Genomic DNA, 26011 nt, shown 5'->3' with positions numbered 1-26011 from the left:
AGTGCTTCCTCACTATACATTCATATCATTTTATTATTAATGAAAAATTCCTTGTGTATAAAGGAATACATAATTAAGACTTATAGGTAAGGATATTACTTTTCTAATGTATTAAGATTTCAAACTAGGACAGGATAATTAGTTCTTTTAAAATGCACAGCACTGGGTGTCTAAAGTAAAAGCAGAGAAAAAAGTGTGATATACATTTATATAAGCCTGTCTAAGCTGGGGAAAGAGTATGCAAAGTTCGTTATTACCAGCTGCGGCCCGTGCATATTAAGTCTAGGCCTTCAGTGCGATTCATGCCATTAAGAAAACACAGTTTCACATTGAATAAGACACCGTATGCCTATCATACATAACGTCACAGACAACTAATAATACCAACTGACATTTTAAAAACACGTCCACGCATGAAAGCCAGAACCAAGGAGGTCTAATACCAAGAAAAAGCTCTCTAATAATATTTGCGATTTAAATTTTGCTTGCAATACATTTTGTTTCATCAGGGTACACGGCTACTTTTCAAAACTTGATCCGACACTGAATGCTCAAGCAGCCTAATTTACACATAGAAAACTCCTGATGTTGCTATAACAATGCAAAAAGCACTTATCAATTTGCTTGAAGTGAAAATCAGTTTACCTTTCCTGTTTAATTAATCAGTCGCATGATCATGCAGAACATCTCAGGTTTTTAAATCCATAAGGATCTCTTTCTCAACGGTGATGTGGCAGTGACAGCCGACTCGTCAACAAGATCTCGTGCTCTTTGCTTTCAAATTACGTACATCACTTAAAGCGTGATTGCGTCACTCAAGGCCAGCTAGAAGGCCTGGACTGGGACATATCCTAAAGACCACACCCAACAAGAACAAATAAATCAATCTGATTGGCTGATGAATCTGACAATCTGACTTTAGATGCCTATTCACTGCAGTGTTGAGGGATTCTGTGGAAATTCTGAAGGCCTGACGGGGTGGAGTTCAGACTCATGTGCTGCTTCGGCTAAGGAGCATGGCTTTGGGCATGCGATTTGTGAAACATTTGTCACACTTTGCTTGTAAGCATCGAGAAATAAATTCTGATTGGATAAACTTTTTGTTTTTTGCTATTTGTTTGTAGATGAAATACATAGGCAAAAAGGTCAATGAGAATGAAAGGATGAAAAATGTTTATTTATTAAGCATATTACGCCAGCAGAGAAGGCGTTGCTGGCCCTGAGAAATCGCCACTGATTATTACATATATGGTAAAGTAGAGTTGGCTATTGTACTAAATTGTAGAACTGTAGTGTAAAAGCATCAATATGACAAAGGGAAAAAAGTAATTTATATAAAAGTGTTCTAGGAAGTGTTGTGAAAAATGCCACTCTCTTAGCTGGAGGTCTCTGGGGCTTTTACAGATGCCAAGCCAGATATGGAGCAATTGTTTCAGATTTACTGCCTTCCCTTCTTTTTAGGGCATCTGCATTCTACCATTCACTGCTCTCATATTTCCTTTTAAGCCCTTTCACTGGCACTAGATTAAATCCGCTTTCTCTCCTTCCTAAACAGATTTGCACAGGGAGGTTTCATTAAATGTGTTTTTGCCAGGGATGTGTAGCCTTTATAGCCGGTGGTCTGCCAGGGTAAGAAAGGTACGAAATGGTAGATGAATGAAGACAGAGAGAGAAAAAGCTAAAAGAGGGAAATTAGAAAGAAGAGATGGCAAAAGGGCAAACGAGAAAGAGAAAAGCAGAGGGGGAGGGAGAACGAAGGATGGCCAAAATTAAAACCATAAGGTCTCTTTGTTAGTGTGGGGCTGACAAGCTGCCGTTCACATTAGGGTAATTAACTCCACCACAGATTGCAGAGCAGCTGTGCAGTTTAGCACTGTTGCAACATCAGAGAGCTGAGAGAGGGAGCCTGTACAAATAGTGGCCTGTGCTGGGTGAGTTAGACTAGCACTATTTAGATAGGTGCTCAAACTGCACTTGATAGTACATGACGTTCCCCTAACTCTTAGGAAGCCAGTAGCTATTTTTATAGTTGTTTCTCAATAAATGTTACGTCAGCTTGGTAGCTTGTCTGCAACATTTTTAGAGAAAATGCAGAGCTGCAGTCTTAAATATAAAGGTTTGTCAATGCATATTACAGGGTTTCCACAGTCATGGAGAATTTTAGAAATATTGAGTTTTAAACTCCTTTTTTTAAAAAAGCTACTTTTTCTAGTTATGCTCAGCTATAAAATATTCATCCTCGCGGCACATTTTGAAATGAACACTAGAGGCGCTGAAACAACACTTGAACACATAAAGCTTGTTTGAGTGTTTAAATTGTGCAGGTGCTAATCTGACAAATTTTAGCCGTTATGTAACTTCCACGAGCTGAGCCATTGGATTAGCCGTGCCACCTCTTTCCAAAACCTCTGGACTCGAGTACTACAACACTGGATGCACTTGCATAACAAAATGATGTGATTGCTTCAATTGCAATTTTTATGTGCACTGTTGGTTAGGTTTAAGATCTAGGTTTTGTTGAGATTTAAAACACAATAGAGCATTAACCTCTAAAATCTCATCTGTTTGGAAGAAAATTTGACTCACTTTTGGTACCAGTCAGTGGACATTTCACCTCTAAGATGCCATGATATGTGTTATGAGTCCAGAATAGAGCCCGACCGATATGGGATTTTTGAGACCGATACCGATTTTAGAGAGGGAAAATTCACCGATTACCGATATGGTGGACAGTATATTTATTTTTTGAGCTGGAATGAAAACAGACCTTTTTTATGTGGATTTTGCACCGATATGACTATGCAAAGGTACTCAGAAGGCTGCTTTCTTAAATATTTTTTATCGAAGAATATTTGACATTATTATTATACATTGTCAACAAATTCTAGAAATGAACACTGAGAACATAAAGAATAAATAAAAATTTAGAGGTAATATCGGCCGACAGATATATCGGTCGGGCATTAGTCCAGACCCATGTAATATTTTTCAGAAATGTATCACAGCAGCTTTTCTTTTTCCTATTTTTTCGTACTTTTTTTTTTTCATGATATCAAGCATATTTTTTACAAATCCTTATCTAGTAATCAAAAAAATAAATAAATAAATAAAAAAAACATTTGAGAAGTGATTGTAAATGGGTAGAAAGGCTTGGTAACCCTGTTCTTAGATTTAGCATAGACACTTCTTATCACAAACCATTTTTTTTGCTGTACAGGGTTCTTGGGTTGCAATATGATTGTTTGGAGATTAAAAGAAGGGATTGATGTTCCATTATTGGTTCTTCTGATCAATGTATTGGCTTTAAAACACTAGTACATAGTTGGTTCACAAAATAAAACTTTAGAAAGTGGTCTTAGTGGAACTTAAAAAGGTTCAAGGCAGTAAAACCCTTTTTGATTTTGATTGGAACCTTTAGTTTTAAAAGTGTTCAGTCTAACACAATAGCAAAGAAAGAAACCTTGTTCGTATCATATTAAAAGCATACGTTGTCTGGGCTGGAGTTTGCCTGTGTACTTGACTTGTAATTTGAAGAACATATGTTTTTTGTTAGCTATAGCTATATAACATGCCATTGTTTTGTGCCTTAAGGGGTAGAAAAGGTAGATTGTGGAAATCCCCAACTCCCAGCCACATGCAATCTGAAGACTTTAGCAGCTCCTCGGAACTGCGTTTGCCGAAGAGTGGACTGTCGGCAGGGCTTTGGACTTGCTTCATAAAATTTTAGTGCCCTCTCATCTTGTTCTTCTTGGCAAAGCCTGGTCTCGCTCCCTCAAAAACAAATTATATGTGAAAAGTAATTCAAGTGGCCTGTTTATGTTTCTGTTTCTTTTTGATTATATTTAATGTGTACTGTTTTACTCCAGCTCCCTGTGTTTATCCAGCATGTTTTTCCTGGGCACTGATGCCCAACATCTGGATTTAAGCTGGACCATAAAGTTGTGTTTATGTGTGTGTAAGGACAGAAGAACGCTGACATTTCTTTTTACTCTGCAGTTATTAGTGTTTTAAACTGATGAAATGCTTGTTACACTTGAACAAAACATAGTATGTATGTACTAGGAATTTTGTGCAAGTATTTGCTATCTAGTTTCCGTGTAAACCAATCAAAGTGGTTTCTCTGAGGTTTGGAACGTTGTCAAAACTGTCAGTCATTCTCAATGGTTTTGGTTCATGCTTCCATGTGCTTTCATTCAACGTGATATCCAAAACGCTCCGCAGAATTCCAAAGCAACATGTAAGACGTTTTCCATTTCATACTTAAGCAAGAACAAAAGCTTTATTGAATTAAATGACCTTTGCTAGAGTGGTTTTTGATCGTTTCATTAGATAAGCCATCCCACAGCCAAACTTTTTTAGAGAAGATAGATTACTAATGAAAAACTGAATTCAAGAGATTATGACAATTAAGAATTGTGCACAAAAAGACATGTTTGCCATTCTGTGCTGCTCTGCGCAGGGGGATCTTGTTAAATTTCAGCGAGACCTTGCTGACTTTAAGAGAGGAGGTAGACATTTCTGTCTTCCACCTCTCCTTACTGTGGGTTCAGAGTGCAGTGGTAATAATCCAACAAGTGACAGCCAGCTATAATGGGAAGGGAAGGCAGACTGAGGCTGAGGTGTCAGGGGCAAAAGGGACCTGGTGGGCTTATCATTGATTTGTCTACTGTGTTGTAGTGAAGGTTTGAAGGGCATGGGAAGGCGCCATACACAGGCACACATCCTCACACATATACACTGAAGGATTGGGGGAATATAATTGGGCCACATTCGCTCCAACTCCACAGGGTGAACTTCTGTTAGGCTCTGATTACCCACTGGGAGCTTTCGATCATAACTCACAAGATGCCTGTTCACCATCAGTCAAGGGATAGTAAAGAGAGAGAGAGATGATTCTCAGTGTATTTCTGTCCTCTCCTCCCTGGTATCTGTTTGATCTAGTGAGATTTCCTCAGTGCTGAAGCATGGCAGCTCTGGCTGTGTGATATATGGCCTCCAGGTGGGCAGGTTTAAGGCCTGGGCCAGGGTGTGTTTCGATGTGACTGGCCATTGTTCAGTGTGCATGCGTTTGCTATAAGGAGCATGCCACCTGTTAATAAAGCATGTCTGAGGGAAAGGGCCAGGGTTGAAGTGATGATAGCTTGCCATTGGTCACAGATTCAAAGATCAGGGGAGTTTGTTTTCTGGTTTGGTTTTACGAAAAATAGTTTTCCACATTTAAGAAGTGACTTCACAGCTCCCTGAATGTAGATACTGCAAGGTTTCCTTCCAAATAAATACTAAATATAGAAAATACATACAGTAGGTTTCATCATTAGGGATGGGAATCACTAGAAATGTAACCATTCCCGTTCTGATTCAGATTCCTCTCAACAATTCCGGTTTCCTAAACAATTCCATTAATGGTTCGTTTAGTGCTTTCGAGGAAGAAATATTTGGAAATGCAAATTCTTAATGAGTTTACTGCCCTCAGCAACCTGTTACCAATTATAATGTCATTTAATATTTTAACAGAACAGATTCTTGCAAAAGGTGTTTACATAGACTTTTTAATTAAGATTTTTTATTCATTCATTTTTGCAAAAGAACACTAATTAGGCTACATCAAAACTCAACATTATGTGTTTCTTGAACCACACATTCATATCAACAATCATCAAGTAACCGTATACACGGTAGCAATTCTTGGGTCATTTCGAGTCAGACATAACAGAATCAGTTACTTTTGTGTTTTAGTTTTTTATTCACTAAAAAGCCGATTAGAGTCATTTGACTCCAGATAATATGTTCATGTAGCCTTCTGGATAATTAAATGTATTATAAACTGTATAATAAATATAATTTAAATTAATACACTTAAGAAATGCAAGTATTGGCATTATCCTTTATAAAAAAAATTTTTAGTTCAGTGTATTTTAATACATTTAGGCTATGATTAGCACGAATTTGTGAATTGTTTAATTACTGTTAATGAATTTCTGTTAACAATAACTTGTATAGAAGATACATATTGAGTTCTTTTAAACTTCACGTTGTGGATCGTTTGATATTTCGGACCTTTGGACTTATTTATTTGATTTGAAATACATTCAAATCATAAAACACTGTGTAAACACAGTACATAACATACCGCTTCTCAATGGCCTGTTTCACGAAGCTAGTTGAACAAACTCAGAGTTTCAGAGTAAGTTTCAGGTTAACAAAACCAGAAAGAGATCGAGTTCGGCGATCTCAAGACGCTCGCTACAAACCTTCTCTGTCAGTGCAGAGTTTGATCCAGAGTTCGTGGTTCGTGAATGAGTGAGCCATGAACAGCCAATGGGTGAAGCATGGAGAGAGTCGTCGCAATTTTGTGCAACAGGCCTCTGGTGATGATGAATGTACTCGGGTGAATGTACTTTCGTGCTGTCCTATTGACCACTAAAGTAATTGTAGGTAAGGATGAGGAGACCGGCGGATCAACAGTGCTTGTTTTCATGTTGTACTTTAACGTACAATCACGGTGTATGCAGAAAACATTATGTTCTTTTATAGAGAAACGCTCCAACGCTTATTGCATTGAGCCCGCTTTATCTTTACACGAGAGTAAGTGTAAGAGTAAGACGGATTCACGTCTGTGAGGTTTTCCTTCTTTGTTGCGGACGAGACGTGACATGCATCTAGTGGCGGATGGCTGTATAGACAGACTTTTCAACGTCTGCTGGCATTACTTTAATTACTTAAAGCATTTGTTCTGAAATTGATTAATCGACGATCAATAAATTTAATCGGTCAAAGTAAAAAAGACAATTAATTATCCATTAATAATTATCATCCCTATTCCCAACCCTACTAATAAACACTAATATATAGAGAGTAGGGTTGCGCAGTTTACCAGTACTAACAAAGTATCGTGAGACCAAAAAAATTAAAATAGTACATTATCATCTTTTTGCTAATTTCGGTACCATATTACTAGTGTTGTCACGGTACCAAAATTTCAGTAGTCGGTACCGATACCAGTGAAACTTCACAGTTCTCAATACGAGTTTTGCAAAAAATATGCTAATGTGCTATTGAACACACCAGTTTAGTTATTGTTTATAATTTAATAATTATTTTTATAATTATAATTTTCCAGAACTCAATGTTTTAAAGTTTAATTTAATTTCATCATCAAAATGGTGTCTAATCAATTAATTCTTAAAACTTTTAACAACTTTTCAACGTCATTGCATTTTTTTGCCAAACTTTTATTTAATAGCAGTCTTGCTTGTGATATATTGCTTAATAATAATAATAATAATTATTATTATTATTATTATAATTATTATTACTACTACAGTGAATATTACATTTTACTATACAGTTATATATACTATACAACTATATATTTCTGTCACAATTTCTTCAATTTCAGGCATCTAGCTTTTATTATGAATCGTGCTTTTATTATGACGTGTGTTTTTTGCCGCAAAAAGCTTTGCTGGATAAACAGTTTGCGACATATTATGATTTTCACATTAGGAGGCTTTATCATTTTAAAGCCATTTTTATTGCTCAGTAGGGAGACGTACAGTTCATGGCCCCCATCCCAGCCTCCTCCTTTCTCTCCTGGGGAGAAGAGAAGCACCACATTTACCACTTACTGTAGTTAAATCCCCTTCTTTTTCGCTGTAAAGCTTTTAAGCAGTGTGAGGATTCTGGAGTTAGGGGGAGCTGCTCTTGGCCACCGAATCTCTGCTCGCAGAAGGGTTTTGCCTTGTGGTTGGATGATGCGTTCAGGGATTCCAGAATTCCAGGATTATCTGCCTTTTATCTCCTTGCTGTTTGCCACCAATCCTGGAAGGATTTTGAGTGCAATTCCTCTTGATGTCCAAAGACATGATACGCAAACAGGACTACATCTAAACAACTCACCGATCCAATTTTGTTAGATCCATAGGGAAAGTGTGTGATGTTTAACTAAGTCTTAGCGGATAATCCCAGTGATGAACTCAAGAAAAGGGTTTTTCCTTGACGGGAATGTTAGCATAACTAACTCTAAATATACTTTAGCAGTCAGGTGGGTTTTCTCAAGCCGTGAAAATTTGCAAGAGAAGATTATAGTGATATGAATGCTAAGGGCTGCAAGGAAAGGCAATCAGGACAAGGGAAATTGCATTTGTATAAGCACTTAGCTGCTTCTCAAATACGTTTCCAGCATGGTCATGGTGACAATCAAGACCTGACTCAATCTTCAGAAAGATGGTTTGTTTTATTGGCGAGACATGGCATTTGCTTGTTCGATCAAGAGCCTCTGTAATTAGTTGCTTAACCTTGCTTTTTCCAATATGAAACAAATCAATTGGCTGCATAATGTTCTTGTGTCAGAATCCATATGGAAAAGGTGCAAATCAGTGAGCATTTTGGCATCATGGTGTTAGTTGTGCTAGATGTAACCTACTTCCATTGTATCCCACTGAGCTGATGTTGTGAACCTTGCAAAGAACGGGCTATTAAAGCTTTAAACCGGCAGGGAAAGAGAGTGAGAAATTCATTCGGGCCATCATGTGCCTTCTAGAATATGGGCTGAACACCCTGGGGAAACTGTTTGCCAGTTGTTGTTTTTCTCTCTCTCTCCCTTTGCACATGAATAATTGAAAGCGTAGCATGTCAGACAAAGATGCATTTCCTTGCTTCATTATATTTTAATCTGAAGTGAACAATTTTACGCATTGCTTTCTTGGCAGCTGAAGCAACTTTTAATTGTTTTCCACTGGGTCTCTTGTAAATCAACTCGCATACCGCACCCACACACACACCCTTGGCATCCTGCTCTTTCCGAAGCCTTTTATTGCACTTTGTGACAATGCAGAAATTCTTAGGCATAAAGGTGCTAATTGGCAGTCCTTGTTCCAACTGATATCAACTTTTGTTCAATGAAGCTTTCACAAAATGCCTCAAAGCTAATAAGGATGTTGTTTAGTTTGTTGAAATAGGACCTTTATTCCTTTTCTTATTTGTAGTTGGAAACCCTGATGTGTTGATCAACTGGTTTACACAGTGTGTGTTAGCCTGTGTAGATTTCATCTAATTTTACAGCCCTCTAAATACCAGGTATTTACCAAGTACAAAAGACTGTAACAACAGGAACACGTATGTTCACAATGCTTTAAAGAGTGTGTAATTGTTATTCCTAAGTCACTGTCAAGTTACCTGACTTTAGTGTAGTAAGTACAGTACTTTGAAAACACAGTACACTGTTTTTTTTTTATTGTAAACAGAATGTTTGTGTGTGTTTTGTACTGTTTATAATATAGGTTATGTACAGTTAGGTGTTTAATGTTTTTTTTATGTTTTTATGATGAATTTCTGGTAACTGCAGAACTGAAAACTGTTTTTTTGATGTAAATTTTACAGAACTTTTTTACAGTATATTATCCCACAAAATAATTGATTTCTTTAATTATTTTGTATGATGTGATGGATTAATGAACAATATGATCAAGAATTAAACCTTCTCGCTGCCTCTAACATTGCCTCAAGTGATATAAACACTGTAGCGAATGCAGTTTTAATGTATTTGAAAACCCTACTGGGAGCCTTTTGTTAGAAGGTTGACTTGGTCGCTGGTATGTGCAAGGGTGTGGTTTAAACAGTAAGTGTGAAAGCCAGAACCATAATCTCTCTCACAAGGTTAGCGCAATTGTCGGGTCGATGATCAACAGACAGATGTTGCGCTTTGTCGCAATGTGCTTAGTTCACTTGGCTTGCGCGGCTAGCGCTCCAGCTATTCACAGTCAATTTCTTAAGTGTTTATTTATACACCTTGAGCACTCATATGCCGCACATCTGGGGCCGAGGTGATAAAAGAAGCCCTGCACAATGTGCTGTTGTTAGTGTTAGATAAATGTGACATGCCTGGGGCAGCTGCCACGATGTTTAGCCTTCCTAATGTTCCCTCTATAAACTAGCTGTCCGGTGTGTCTGAACTGTGTCCGCTAGTCACAAGTTTCCTAGCACTGAATAAAGACATCACTTATATAGAACTTGAAATAAATCCTGATGCTCTTGGTAAGCCAGAGCATTGTAGAACCAAAAATGGCTGCCAGAGGGGTCACCAGCTTAATTCTTCACAAGGCGTATTTTCACACTTATATATAGTTGAAGGCAGAAATTCTGTTTGAGGGAAGTGAGAAGGTATTTTAATGGTGGTATAGCATATTTTTTAATAGTAAGGCTTAAACATTGTCATGTTAATGTAGTCTTACTGAACAGTAACTCAAGAACGCATTAAACATGTTTCGAGTTGTCAGACCTTTTGAAGCCTAATTTAAACAATGGAAGAAGCCAAACTTTTTTTTTTTCCTGAATGACCTAATATACTTGAATGAAGCCTGCGGTTGTACTATAAATAAATATTAAGGAATGTCACTTCCAAACCACCCCAATGATCAGTTTTAACCAATTATCAGTGATCTTCAACCAGCCGAGTTCTACTAGGTCCAAAGTTTCAAGATCGGTAAAATCAATGCGTTTTTAAATTAAAATGGATGAGTGTGCACGTGAGTTAAAGACCTCATCTAAACTAATCTGTTTTGAGATTCCATTTTCAGTTTCCTGACGTCATTGTTTTCCAAATATGCAGTAAATGTGAGTGTTTTTGAAATGCTCTGTTTTTGGTGGAGGTTTATTAGCTGCAAAAAAAAATGCTGTTCCAGCATGGATGAGAGGTTTAAACATAGCAAAATCAATGTGTTTTCGAACGAGCATGTAAAAGTTTTGACATGGCCTAAAAGAAACCTGTTCGCTGAGAAAGTATAAATTTGCCTTTATAGACCATCCTAAGGTACTGTATATAGGAGATACACATACTGAAAAATGGCTTCTACATGGTTTGTAAAGCCAATGGTTAGCATTTAAACCAGGCAGATGAAGTCAGGTGCCTATGTCCTAGGCTCCTACATCCTTTTCGTCCCTCTATTTTAAGGACAGTTAAGCTGCTGTGGTGATTTTACAGGCGCGAGTAGAGCTGGGTGACCTGCTGAGAGGCTGTGGCACGGGGATAGCATTACAGCGCTCAGTAAAGTGAGCAGGGGTGTCTGCTTTAAAAGTAAATTCCACTTAATGTGGTGCGTCCCTTCCCAACAGGAGCCTGGCTTAACTGGTTGTTCCTTTATATAGGACATTCCATGTCTGTTTATGCTGTGAGGGGTTGGAGGGGGATTAGTTGTTGGCACGCTGACAGTTCCTACCCCTCCCTTTTCATTTCCTTCACCTATGACTTTTCTGAAATGCCCACATCGATCCTGCAATTGCTTGGTCTGCTGTGGCTCTGCTCAATTGATTTTCTTGAAGGATTCTGCAACATTCACCATGATTCCTGCAGGCTTTTGTTTATTACACTTCATGCTTCCAAATGTGGAGCCCAGCAAATGGAAGATCAAAGGTTCATTGGTTCCAGGGTGCAAGGGCCACCTTGCATGAACTACCCAGCTAGAGTTTGTTACTTGAGTGCAGTTTTCAGTTCCTGAATGCCCCCTTGATTCAGGTTAGGGTGCCTGCTTCTGGTGGCTGAACATGTATTTGTGTTACAAGGGGATGATTCATGTAAGATTCACATGGTTTCCCGGTCGAATGAAAACAGGGCGTCCTGCTTTGCATTTTTTCCTCTCATTAAAGGCATCAGTGCTTGGCAGAGCATGCCACGGACTACCACACAGTGAGACCGCCATGCTCTGTGTCTAACAAGACCTCGAAACAACCCTCAGCATCCATCTCACTATTTCCCGCTCCTTCCTAACACTGATGAAGGCCCAGCAAGGGGCGCAAACCCTTTATTTTCTATGAATTATTCAACATGCCTGGACGGGTTTCTCTTTTAGTGAGGCAGATCGGCAAAGAAAAGTAACTCTCCTTTGCTCTCCTTCTAGCTTGCCTGAGGTAGTGAATGACTCAGACGTTGTTCTCATTGAAGAAAACAAGGTGAACAAGAACAAAACTAAGCAACGCTTTAATCTGCCTCACAAGAATTGCATGCATTTTATGGAATAGAAGTACAGTCCGTTCAATATTTTGTACTATGTTTAGGTCCAAGGTACACCAAATTTTAACAAACCATGTTATTCAACGCTTTTTGTCCACTGGACATTTGTGGGAAGATGTCCTTTCAATGTTAAATTATGCACGTCGTTCAAACCATAATTTTCGTTTGTCTTAAATTATGCCGTCTACTTAAAAAAGGTCCATATGTCTAGTCTGTGCTATGTGTAAAACAAAATAATTTGTTTTCTTGTGGTTGTGTTCCTTAATTTGTCTCAACTGCCCTAACACAGTAATGTTTTATATTTTATTACTTGTGAGCATCCAGTGAGATAGAATGACATAACCGCCCAATGGAAGTGTCTGGTTAACCAGGATAGAAGCTTGTTTACCTCTTTCTCGCTCTCTTTCTTTGCTACTCTCCTTATCTCACCCGTGTTGGCAGCAGTAAGAAACCCTGGACTAAGATCTTTATCTGCGGTGTGTGTACTAAAGAACGGGTTCTGATTGCTTCGCTGATAAGCCAAGTTTTATCTTCCCCTGCTTTCACATTAGAGACTAGGATGCCTGTGAGAACTTATAGCCTGCAACAGCCCCTGTGTTGCTACTGTCTGTCAACCAGGAGCATGGAACATGGGTTTCAAGGAAGCACAAGTAGTTAAATTTCACCTTCACAGTTCCATAGCTCATTTCGTGACTTCACTATCCTGGTCCACTTTTTTTTATAAATTAAATGTTTTTTTATATTTTTTACCTGCTTAGACCTGCATATGTACATGCAATAGCCCATCTAGTTTTGCAATCATCATGTAATTATCATACAGCTAGCAATAGCACTAGGATAAATCTTTATGATAAGTTTCATTCCGATCAACGAAGGATGTGTTTCTAATTCTGAGTCTTGGGTCTTCCCAAGGTTTCTTCATTCCTTCTACCTTTACCATCTTAGCCAGATTTTGCTTGCCTCTGTTGCCCTCACTTTGCTTACTGACAGCCTTAAGGCACTGTACCTAGTTAAGCTGATTTGATGTAATATTGCGAAGGGTGCTTTTTAGAAATATAATTAATTTGTCTTGACTCCCTTTTAACCCACCAAGTTACTAAATATGGTTTGGGCAGGGATATGCATGAGTCTGTTGCTCTGTCCTAGCCTTATGAGCTGCCTTGCTGTCTCCTGTCTGTTGATACCAATAGAGTGCAAAAGTCTGGTTCTGAAAGTAAAAAAAAAAAAACATTCTTTTTCACCGTAGGGTAATATGAAAATCTTTAATGACAACTTGAAAACCTTTAAAGACAGACCAACGTAAGCTCCATGGTTGTTAGCATTATTTCATCGTCATTTGTAAATTTAAAATTGTGTTTAATTGTGGATTTCCTAGTGAAGAATTACACTACCCTTATTCCTGACGGGAAACAATCCACCAGTTGGAGAATTGCGGCAAACAAAGCTCACCAAACGAGCCCAGCAGCGACTACCCGCTCCCATAATGTCCTTTGAATGATGCCACTGTTGCTGTCTATTAGAGGTGGGTGATATAGCGGTAGACATGATAAACCGGTAGAAAATCGTCTGTATCGCGGTAATGCAATATCGCCACCGGAAGAAATGTGCACTTCATTCTATTCAAGTAACACGTACGCGGTACACATTCTGTTAGAGAAATGGAGAAGGAAGGCAGGGGGCTTCATGTGAGACTGGGAGAATTGAAGAAACAGGGTTTTTCAGGCACTGACAATTTTTCAGCGGCCGCCCAAGCGAAATTTCAGGCCGCCGAAGCAAATTCAATGACATTCTTCTCGCGTTCTGAATATGCTTCTCATCTCACACACGCAGCTGTGTATTACGTGATTGTCGCACGCGAGTCCACTCCAGCAGGCTTCTAGATTGTGCTCCACAGACAGGAGAATGCAGAACGTGTGATCACTGGCACTACTCAATCCGGTTTCTCTCTGTCGTGGTGCAACTTCAAAACTTGTGTGACCCATTTTAATTCTACTGAGTTTTGAGTTTTTAACCTTAAAGCACTATGGAGGAAGTCAAACATCTCAAACGGCAAGAGAGCCTGACATTCTAACCAACACTGATGAGGAAAACAGCTAAAACAAGTGTCATCTGTCATGTGGGTTTTTTAAACTACACCTCGTGTAGTTTAAAAACTTCAGTTGGAATGATGTTTGATATTATAAAACAAACCGGCTTTGCTTTAAGATATTCAAATAATGTCCACAGAGATGACTTAGAGCTTAATGAAGTGATTTCTATCAAGGATAGGAAGGATATTTTTTACTCATTAATTATTTCCTTTGTTGCATTGCTTTCAGAAGATGTGAAAGTTTCTTGAGGAAAGTTTTATAATAATAATAATAATAATAATAATACTAGTCGGCAATATCAGATTGAAATGTAAAATTTAGCATTGTGGTAAGGTTGATTACCACTTTTTGATTACCACTAATTTATTATTATTATTATTATTTTTACTCTATGTTTGTCAAGTTCAAAATAAAGAGAAAATTATATAAGAGGAAGTAGTTTTCATATATGAAGTATTTAAATTACTGGATTTTTCAAAACTAGGCATTACAGTATATTTATTTCATTTATAAACCAATTTGTATTTATTTATTTATTTATTTATTTTAAATGTAACTATCGTGATATATATCGTTATCGTGATATAAAATTAGTGATACTGTGATATAAGATTTTGGTCATATCGCCCACCCCTAGTCTCTATAGAGTTTGATGTTAGCATGTTGCTAAACTAACAGTGCAGTACTTTAATAAGCATTCAAATATTTAGGACGCACAAAGAGGAAAGTTAATTTTATTTTCATTCAATAATTTTTTTATTGATACTCTTCAGTATTGAATGAAACATAATTGCTGTTTGGCTTTAGCGTTACTATGCAACACATCTTGTAACCTCTCTTTCTTTCTTTTTCCCTCTCCCTCATGATCACACTCGTCCCTGCAGTCACTCATTAGGATACTAATTTGTATTTCATGCTGACAGGCTGCTATGTTAACAGCCTGTGACTGCTCATAAACAGGAGGATGCAATTGCAAAAAAGAGTGAAAGAGATATTAAATAATATTTACAAAGAAAGAAGACACTGAATATAAGGCAGATTTCTACAGAAAGATAAATGAAGAGAGATCAGAGCAAGAAGGGTGGTAAAAAATGTAAATTAAGTAACTGCAAGTAAAAGGTCGGATTAGATACATGAATTTAAGGGGATTGAGGTATGCATACTGCGAGAGCTGCGCTGTTTATCCACTTTAGCTTCTCATCTTGTTGTTCCCAGCAAGAGATTGATGGCAAATGTTTCCCTACTCTCGGTCACTCGTGGTGAAGAGCACAGACTTGTGGGTAGGACTGCATTTTGCACAGTCACCCAGTGGAATACATTATCATCTTAATGATGCTTTAGGTGCAGATGCATGTCTAATGTGCTGGTGTAGGAGTGTGTGTGTGTGTGTGTGTGTGTGTGTGTGTGTGTGTGTGTGTGTGTGTGTGTGTGTGTGTGTGGATTGGAGAGGGCAGAGAGCTGTAATCACTCTCACACACACCTGTTCTGACTGGAGGCGGTCTGCGGTGCAGCTGATAGGATGAGAGCGCAGAGGGAGAGATGTGGCAGTGTTCATGATAAACGAGTATGTAGGAGGTCATTAAGCAGAGCAGCGAAAGGAGGAGAGAGAGAGGGAGGGAGAGAGCTGGGAGAGAGAAGGACAAACACAGTGAAGATAATTAATTTGGAGTTTCATTAGCAGGAACTTGTACGACTGGATGACTGCATGGGTGCAGGAGTGGCGAGCAAACACATGCACAACCCAGTGCATACACAGCATGAGATATCTCACACAATCTCACAGCCATGTGCAACCAGAGTGTTAGACCTCACATACCCATAGGAAAGAAAACTCACTAACGAGATTTCTTTAAAATCTGGACTCAAAAAAAGGCCCTAATAATCTTACATGTCTCCAAAAGAAATCAGTACAATCAGCACCTTCCATGCACTTTTAAAGCTCGATTTCGGTTTAACTAAAACAATACTTCATCTTTTTACATAAATTTCATTTCTTCAGCTGACAACCTTCCTTCAGAAATTTGCATTGTGTCATGGGTACTTGGACAGACAGATGAAGACTGTTGCTCCACTAAGCTAAAACCTGCTGTAGCTTGATTATAACTGCGCACGTAAACATACTGAATGTCTTACATTATGCTCAGATTTGCCAAAATACAAAAACATGTCAATAAAAAACAAAAAAACAATCAAACAATGAGCTATGCTAGTCACAATATTCTTATAGCTCTGTACTTGGCTGTCAACAATTATCGCATTTGTTTATATTTTTCATTTCTCCTAAGAAATACATCTGAGACGAAATAGATACTTAAATCAAATATATACTCACTAAGCACTTTATTAGGAAGACCTGTAGACCTGCTTCTGCATGCAAATATCTAATCAGCCAATGGTGTGGCAGCAGTGCAATGCATAAAATCATGCAGATATGGGTCAGGAGCTTCAGTTAATGTTCACATCAACCATCAGAATTGGGAAAAAAATGCTGGTTTGAGTATTTATTTAACTGCTGATCTCCTGGGATTTTCATGCAAAACAGTCTTTAGAGTTTACTTAGAATGGTGCAAAAAACAAAAAACATCCAGTGAGCGGCAGTCCTGCGGGCAGAAACGCCTTGTTGATGAGAGAGGTCAACGGAAAATGGCCAGACTGGTTCAAGCTGACAAACAGGCTACGGTAACCACTCTCTACAATTGCAGTGAGCAGAATAGCATCTCAGAATGCACAACACGTCGAACCTTGAGGCGGATGGGCTACAAAAGCAGAAGACCACTTTGGGCACTTTATTAGGACCATAGTGTTCCTAATAAAGTGCTTAGAGACTGTAATTGAAAACTCCATTAAGTTTCCTGAGCTATCAAAGAGCAACCTAGCACTTACATTGTACGATCTCAGATACACAGCGCTATACATCTAGGGTATAACAATTGTGCACCCATAAAGCTACAGCAACAGCATTAACACACACATACACAATTCAACCTTGGTTGAGTAAAATGTTGATATTGTTGGTGGGGCAATTAAAGGGATCAAGAGGGTGAGGCCTGAGATGTTTATCATCCCTCTGCTGGCTCTCGCTAATATGATGTTACATAAACTGTGAGAAAATACAAATTTGTAAGGCTTTGGACAACATTCTACCTTTAAAGGGATAGTTCGCCCAAAACTAAAAAGTCTTTCATTATTTACTCCCCCTCCCCCTTTATTTCTTCTTTGGAACACAAAAGGAGATGTTTGGCACAATGTTAGCCTCAATCACCATTTTTATTGCATATTTTTTTCCACACAACGAAAGTGAATGGTGATTGAGACTGAATTCTGAGTTCCACAGAAGAAACAAATTTGTACAGGTTTGGAACAACATGGGTGCACTATCCCTTAAAGAGAGATGGCTATAAAACAATGGCTGAGGTATGATTGTTGATGGAGGAAGCAGGGGGAGTTGGAGTGACAATGATAAAACAGAGGCACAACCAACATGCTAGCATGTATGTATTTGTTGTAAAGGTCAACCTGTTACTGTTAGGTTAATCTGAGGACTCAATGGCAGTCCTCTTCAGGCCATGATGCTGGACTCTCTCTCTCTCTCTCTCTCTCTCTCTCTCTCTCTCTCTCTCTCTCTCTTTCTCTTTCTCTCTCTCTCTGATGATAATTGATGCCATCTGGCCAGCCTGCTAGCCGCTGGCAGCATGACATCGCACCAGTGCCACTCCTTCCTCTCTGAAGCCTCCAGTGGCATTGCAGTGCCACCCTCTTTTGACACTGAACCAACAGGGTGTCAGAGGTGAATAGAGAGGCATAGGGAGGGAGGAGCTGGGGAGGAAACAGATCAGCCATCTTTTAGTATTTTGCTATTTATATTGTGTCTTTCCACAGATTTATTGCACCATTTTTTGGTTTTGTTTACATTCAGCAAATTTGAGAAGGCCTTAATCAAGGAAATGTTTTTGTTGTTGTTGTTTTTATGTTGGAGCCACTGTACCATGGTACTACTATGTTTTTGGACATTACCATAATGGGAATACCATGGTATTCTTTGAAACACTAAAGTGCTATGTGAATACTATGGTATATCAATATTGGAATCATATTATACAGGTCCATGTTTGGTTTGTTGTTTTTTGGTTTTGGACACTACCATGATGGTAATCATTGAGCACCATGGTATTACTATCTGATACCATCACTGCACCATGGTACCTCTACAGTATTATTATTTTTTTTTTGTTAGACTTGTCAATTTAAGGCCACATCCACACTTACAGTATGCATATTTTTTAAAAAAATGTTTTTGTCTACCTTGTAAATCACTCACTTTTAGGAACATTAAAAGAGAAGGTAAAATGTCTTGACATCTGGCAGAGTCCGAACTCTGACTGTTGTAATTGTTCCTTTGAATTTTGAACACCCTCTGCTTCTTCCCTTTCCCTTTTCTTCTTCCCTGAAAGAGTCCAGTGGCACTTTACAGCTTCAGGTCTCAGCACAGGCAGGCCCATGACCTTTTTATTTTTATCTTCCTTTAACTCCCTCCCTCCCTCCTTCCGCAGCCTGTCCATTTCTCTGGCTCCTCTGAGAGTCGTGTTATGTCGTGGTCCAGAGGAGACTGCATCATAGCCAACAGTTAATGAGTGCAATGGGAGACGTGAGCTGAGGACTGTTTCTATGTCTCGGAGTCCCAGCCCTTGCCTCACTTGCTTCCAGATCCAGTATCACAAGTCCTCTCGGGTCAGGCCTCCTGCGGCCCCGCCAACGCTGTTTGGCTCCCAGCAATGTGGGTTCAATTTCCTCAGTTTTTAAATGGTTATAGCCCCTCTGCTTCCTTCAGAGACCCGGGTCTTCGCTTTGTTTTTTTTTCTGTCTCTCTCTTTCCTTTCTCCTCTTCTGCTCATTTCGATCATTCTTTCCTTTAACCTCATGACCCCCCTATGTCATAAGACTTTGTTATGAGTGACCTTTGACCTCTGGCCTGTAGGGACACTGTTTAAAGGCTGCTACTTAGAACAGCCCACTGGCAAAAAATACAAACGGTGAAATGTAGCAACCGTAATTGTTTTTTATATTGATTGGCAGTTCCTTTCTTGTTTTAAGAACACTTTTCATAGATGGATCATTGTATTGATAATCTCTTTACAACGTTGAAGGTGTGCGTCTTTGCCCTGAACCGAAGGCTAATACATACGCTACGGACCTCGGTTTCATCTGAACCTCTTTTCTTTCATGTAGTCCTACGGGTATGTGAGAGAAAATGTTCCAGCGCTTAGACACAGAGAGCTTGTGTAGTGTAAAATCCCACTTGCTGAAAAATTAGTCCCACGACATGGTGAATTATGAGGCTGAAATAGAGCTCTTTATTAATGTAGTCCAGGATTCACGTCAGCGGAGGTCTCAGAAATTATGCCACAGTGTGGGTCTAGTCTCTGCTGAGGTTTAGGGTATTAGCCTTGAGTGCATGGAGAATGTTATAATGAAGCAGCAAACTTGGTCTATGAAAGACCAGAATTCAAAAACTGGTCAATTTAATCAAAACGCTCTACAGACATGCATTATACATGCTAATATTCGCAACAGAATTAACCATAATTATATTTTGAAATTTGAAAACATTTGTTAAACAATGCAATTGTTTTTTTTTTTTTGTTTGTTTGTTTGTTTTTTTTAATCATCCAGAAAAGCTTGATAAGAGATGGCTTTTAATTAGTTTTGGCCAAGATGGTCGACTAGTCATCCAACAATCAACTAGTCGGTTAGAAAGGGTTGACTAGCCGATCGAAAGTTTTTTCATAATTTTTTTTAGCTTTAATATTTTTTGTGACTGTGCTTAAGGGGGGAACATTTACAGATGTAACTTTTCAGACATCCTTTAAACCTATAACTTTTCTGTGCTTCCTTAAGTGACTGGACTTTCAGACTAGTGATTCAGACAACCTAACAGCTACCAATTTTTCTAGAATTTAAGTTGTTTTTTCATAATCCGAAAGGTCCTGCGATTTATCGTTTATATAATTAATATGTAATTGATGTTGGCCGGTCAAACACACTGCACACAAAAACACATTTGCTTACAAACACATAAAAACATAAAAAATGCTGTAGACAGTAGTAGCATTTTAAAGTAGCCTATTCAAAGTACATTCAGTGACCACTTTATTAGGTACACCTGTACACCTATTATTCATGCGATTGTCTATTCAGCCAATTATGTGGCAGCAGTGCAATGCATAAAATCATTCAGATACTGGTCAGGAGCTTCAGTTATTGTTCACATCAACCACCAGAATGGGGAGAAATGTGAACATAAAAAAACATCCAGTGAGCGACTGTTCTGCGGATGGAAATGCCTTGCTGATTAGAGAGGTTAATGGAGAATGGCCAGACTGATTCGAGTTGAAAGAAAGGCTACGGTAACTCAGATAACCTCTCTATAAAATTGTAGTGAGCAGAATAGCATCTCAGAATGCACAACACGTTGAACCTTGTGGCAGATGGGCTACAACAGTAGAAGGTCACGTCGGGTTCCACTTCTGTTAACCAGGAACAGAAAGCTGAGGCTACAGTGGGCCTACCATCTGTGTAACTCAGCAGAAATCCAGATTCATCAGAGCAGGCTATGTTTTTCCAGTCTTTAACTCTCCAGTTTTGGTGAGTCTGTGCCCACTGCAGCCTCAACTTTCTGTTCTTGGCTGACAGAGGTTGAACCCTATGTGGTCTTCTACTGTTGTAGCCCATTCACCTCAAGGTTTGACATGTTGTACATTCTGAGATGCTATTTTGCTCACTACAATTGTTGCCTTTTACCAAGTATTTTATGCAACCAGTTTAAATATTCTGTCCATCATATCATTATTGTGCTGACAAACTCTAGACCACTGTCAAACGCAACACCTCACATCCCCACAAAATGACGTTTCAGAATTGTCCTACTAAAACATTTAGTCAGTGATCTGGACGATTAGTGCATTGCAAATAGGGTTGGAAATATCACAAATATCTATGATTGACAGTCGTTATAGTCAATGAATGAACACAATAAGCATATTGTTTCGCTCACAGACCGAAAACAATTTATTTGTAAACGGCATAGTTACATATGTTTTTCATAAAACAAAAAGAATGTGAAAAACTGTTACACACGATTACTTAAAGCAGATGCTCCGGATTAAAATGAGCCAGCAACAACGGTATTCGATGCGTAGATCTTGAGGTACTCTTCAAGGAGTGAGTTGGCATGCCTGTTTGCTGAAGGGAAGTCAGCTTCTCCCAAGTCATATTGCCTGCTGCATGTAACCCTTTTTTCTCTCAATAATGTGATTTTGACCAGGTACGACTTACATTCAGGTGCAGCTTTATTTCTGGAAAATATACAGTGCATTCGGAAAGTATTCACAGCGCTTCACTTTTTCCACATTTTGTTATGTTACAGCCTTATTCCAAAATTGATTAAATTCAATATTTTCCTAAAAATTCTACAAACAATACCCCATAATGACAACGTGAAAGAAGTTTGTTTGAAATCTTTGCAAATTTATTAAAAATATAAAACGAAGAAATCACATGTGCATAAGTATTTACAGCCTTTGCAATGACACTCAAAATTGAGCTCAGGTGCATCCTGTTTCCACTGATCATCCTTGAGATGTTTCTACAACTTGATTGGAGTCCACCTGTGGTAAATTCAGTTGATTGGACATGATTTGGAAAGGCACACACCTGTCTATATAAAGGTCCCACAGTTATCAGTGCATGTCAGAGCACAAACCAAGCCATGAAATCCAAGGAATTGTCTGTAGACCTCTGAGACAGGATCGTATCAAGGCACAGATCTGGGGAAGGGTACAGAAAAATTTCTGCAGCATTGAAGGTCCCAATGAGCACAGTGGCCTCCATCATCCGTAAATGGATGAAGTTTGGAACAACCAGGACTCTTCAGAGCTGGCCGCCCGGCCAAACTGAGCGATCGGGGGAGAAGGGCCTTAGTCAGGGAGGTGACCAAGAACCCGATGGTCACTCTGACAGAGCTCCAGTGTTTCTCTGTGGAGAGAGGAGAACCTTCCAGAAGAACAACCATCTCTGCAGCACTCCACCAATCAGGCCTGTATGGTAGAATGGCCAGACGGAAGCCACTCCTCCATAAAAGGCACATGACAGCCCACCTGGAGTTTGCCAAAAGGCACCTGAAGGACTCTCAGACCATGAGAAACAAAGATTGAACTCTTTGGCCTGAATGGCAAGCGTCATGCCTGGAGGAAACCAGGTACCGCTCATCACCTGGCCAATACCATCCCTACAGTGAAGCATGGTGGTGGCAGCATCATGCTGTGGGGATGTTTTTCAGTGGCAGGAACTTGGAGACTAGTCAGGATTGAGGGAAAGATGAATGCAGCAATGTACAGAGACATCCTTGATGAAAACCTGCTCAAGAGCGCTCTGGACCTCAGACTGGGGCGAAGGTTCATCTTCCAACAGGACAACGACCCTAAGCACACAGACAAGATAACAAAAGAGTGGCTACGGGACAACACTGTGAATGTCCTTGAGTGGCCCAGCCAGAGCCCAGACTTGAACCCGATTGAACATTTCTGGAGAGATCTGAAAATGGCTGTGCACCGACGCTCCCCATCCAACCTGATGGAGCTTGAGAGGTCCTGCAAAGAAGAATGGGAGAAACTGCCCAAAAATAGGTGTGCCAAGCTTGTAGCATCATACTCTAAAAGACTTGAGGCTGTAATTGGTGCCAAAGGTGCTTCAACAAAGTATTGAGCAAAGGCTGTGAATACTTATGTACATGTGATTTTATTTATTTTTTTATTTATTTTTTTTTATAAATTTGCAAAGATTTCAAACAAACTCCTTTCACGTTGTCATTATGGGGTATTGTTTGTAGAATTTTGAGGAAAATGATTAATTTAATCCATTTTGGAAACAAATGCATTATGGCTGTAACATATCAAAATGTGGGAAAAGTGAAGCGCTGCAAATACTTTCCGGATGCACTGTAGTTGATTTTGAAAATATAAAGTTTGGCATTGCTTTGCTTGTGACTCAACACTGTAAAAAAAAAAAAACATACATATGCTGTGTATAAATATATACAGAATAAGCAAAGATTTAAACATAGACATTCCGTCTCTTTTGGTTGGATCCACAGTGTATGGTATATTGGTAAATTGTTCTGTTATAAGAAAAGGTGTAATGTCTATGCTGCCATTCTTAACTGCCCATGTGCATTGTGTGCAAAGAATTTAAGATTTCTTTAAGAGTCCCATGTCCTGACTGTCAATGAGTGTTTGTTGTTTTAATTGCATGGCATGTTTTCTTTTACTTGCTACTTGCCAGAAACTACACAATCTGGTACATGTAGGGGAAGGAAAAGGAGACTCATGTTTAGTCTACGAACCACTTAAGTCACTTTGTAGGAAGAATGTGTTTTTCCTATTCTAATCTGCAGGTTGGAGTTGTGCATCTGTGATGTCACAGTCCACAAGTATTCTTTTGCTAACCCGTTAACAATAAGGGTGTGAGGAATAGCACAACTTGCCTCGATGCAAAGTTCTTTGATTTAAACAGTTATACATTGTTTTACTTTATCTGTAAGCTTTTAATTTCATATAATTCTCCTCTGTTTTATTTTTCTTGCCTCTCATCTCCTTTCTCTGTTCTTTTTTTTTGGGGGGGGCGGGCAGGCATCTTTATGGTGGCCCAACAGTGCCCCCCAATGTTGTGGTCTCTACCCCTTAAGAAAAGAAAAATTGGACTGAAATGCAGCTTACATGGTGCCTTAAATGAACATACTGTAGATTGTTGTAGCTCTCTTAATGTGTTTCACTTCTGTTTGCAGGCATCTGATGTAGGATCAGAGAAGCTCTTCTCGCCTACTACACCAAAAGGTAAGAGCTTGGATCATCATTTAAGTGTTTTACATTTTACATGCATTGAATGTATTTTACATGATTAAGCATTTACCTTCTATGCATTTGACAGAGACTATTGTCCAAATCGACTTACATTGCTTTTGAAGGAATACATTATTTTAGCAGTATATGTGTTCCCTAGGAATCGAATCCATGAACTTGGCTTGGTTGAGCTATAGGAACTACAAGCTAGTTTCAGATTTCACTCCATTCACAATTAACTGGTTTTGAGAAATGTCCACAACAAAAGACTTGTTTCCTTATTTCTCATTCCAAGGAACTCTACACATTTCAGGCTGCAGTTTGGTGAATGACTCTTGTTAGTGGTGTTAAAGTTAATGTATTTTCCTCAAAAGCCTGACAATAACCAATAGGTTCCAAAGGCCACTGTAAGCCTTTTAAGAGCTGTACTTAATTCTCAGGAGTAACATTTCTCTTGCTTTGTTGCTTTTATAAATTTTGTTCATGAATTTTGAAGAGATTTGGCCTTGGAAGCCAAGTCAAACATCTCTTCTAGATTGACCTCAAATGATGTGTTTCAGGGTTTGTTTGTTTTTTGGAGCACACACTGCACTGTATTGTGTAAAGGGGTAATTGGAAGTTGAGAAGAATGGAGCCTTGATAATCTGGGAATACCACTAATGTTTGTAGATGCGTAGAAAGCCTTCAGTAAATGTGTCCACGCAGGGCATCAGTACATATTGGGTGACCAGACTCAACAGAAGGGGTTACAGTTTACATCGCTAGACACCAAATGGCAAAATTTCAGATGCCCTATAACCCTCACTAAGCAAAAGCCGCTTAAAATGCTTTAAAAGATTCTAAAAATGGAGAAATGATGCTTATGTTTCCTTGTGTTTTTTTCCCTGTGTTAAAGTGGCTACTGACAGAAGTTTGATTTTAATGCTGATCTGAGTCCCTTTTTACTGTGTTTCCATTAGTAGTCAAAGTTTGACTCAGAACAAAAGTAATGTGGCCTTGAAATAATTTTTTTGGGGTTGGTTCACATACAGATGTTGTAAGGGAACTCAATTGTGAAACAAATTCTGTTTGTTGCACAGTGCGCAGGAGCTGTTGGGTTTAATGCAATAGCTTTGATGCCTGGCATGAGTCTTTTACAGAGCCTCCCCCCCCCCCCCCCACCCCACCCCACTCTATAAAAACAGAGAAAAGAGGAAGCGAGAGGAGACAAGTCAAGATCAGGGGAAGAGGAGAACTTGTGACCACTATCGGGGTCCGAAATAAAGTCAATTTCAAGCATGTCTGGGAAAGACTTCCAGACATACTTGACGGAAAAAGAATTTGGCAACACATTGCATGTGTGAAAGTAGATCAGAGCATATGGCTTGAGCACTACAGCTTGTTGTTGCCATTACATGTGGCCTAATCTGGGTTAGGGTTGATGCAGGGTCTAACTACATTTTACTGCTAATGTGTGTCAAGCAAACATGCATCTTTGGGATTATTGCTGGAGAATTACACTCCCTCTGTCTCATGAAAATCCCATTTCCCGCTCCCCAGGGATCATAGGGATGATGTGGTTAAAGCAGAAAGTGTTAGCGGAGTGCCAGATTAGGATTAGGAAATAGTTCAAAACCAAGAGTGGGAATATGTGGATTAAGTGATTTAAGACTGTAGGGAGGAAATATTATTGTATTAGTCTATTGATAGCCAGTCTATGGAGATTACAGATCATGCAGAGACTCCATAACCTTCGATAACCATGAGATTTCACGATAGTTACGATATGAACTTCATAACTTTGGATATCCATGAAGTTTCTTGATAGTTCCAATATGGACTTCCTAACTTTGCATATGCATTTGGTTTCATGATAGTTCCAGTTCAGACTTTGTAGCCATTGATATCCATATGGTTTTACTGTAGTTCCAGTATGTCATACATCATCTTACTAAGGTCTCAGCTAGAAGCCTTTGGCTCACTGCTCCAGAATTCTTCAACTATTAGAGCTCTAGGGCATCAAGTTAAGTGTTTGCCTGAAA

At 39.0% G+C, this 26011-nt stretch overlaps 1 protein-coding gene across 9 annotated transcripts in view; it reads left to right on the top strand.

The window, feature by feature from the left end:
- The window catches only part of LOC127435282 (autism susceptibility gene 2 protein homolog), a 483349-nt gene that overhangs the window by 410020 nt on the left and 47318 nt on the right, over positions 1 to 26011 (top strand). For all 9 annotated transcript variants that reach the window (XM_051688652.1, XM_051688645.1, XM_051688677.1 and 6 more), the window contains one exon: positions 23936 to 23984. In XM_051688652.1, the coding sequence (XP_051544612.1) occupies positions 23936 to 23984 (49 nt within the window). The remainder of the gene's footprint in view (positions 1 to 23935; positions 23985 to 26011) is intronic.

The sequence above is a fragment of the Myxocyprinus asiaticus genome, chromosome 4 (assembly GCF_019703515.2).
Source record: "Myxocyprinus asiaticus isolate MX2 ecotype Aquarium Trade chromosome 4, UBuf_Myxa_2, whole genome shotgun sequence".
NCBI classification, from domain to species: domain Eukaryota; kingdom Metazoa; phylum Chordata; class Actinopteri; order Cypriniformes; family Catostomidae; genus Myxocyprinus; species Myxocyprinus asiaticus.
Note: the sequence above shows the minus strand (reverse complement) of the source record. Positions and strands in the feature narration are given on the sequence as shown.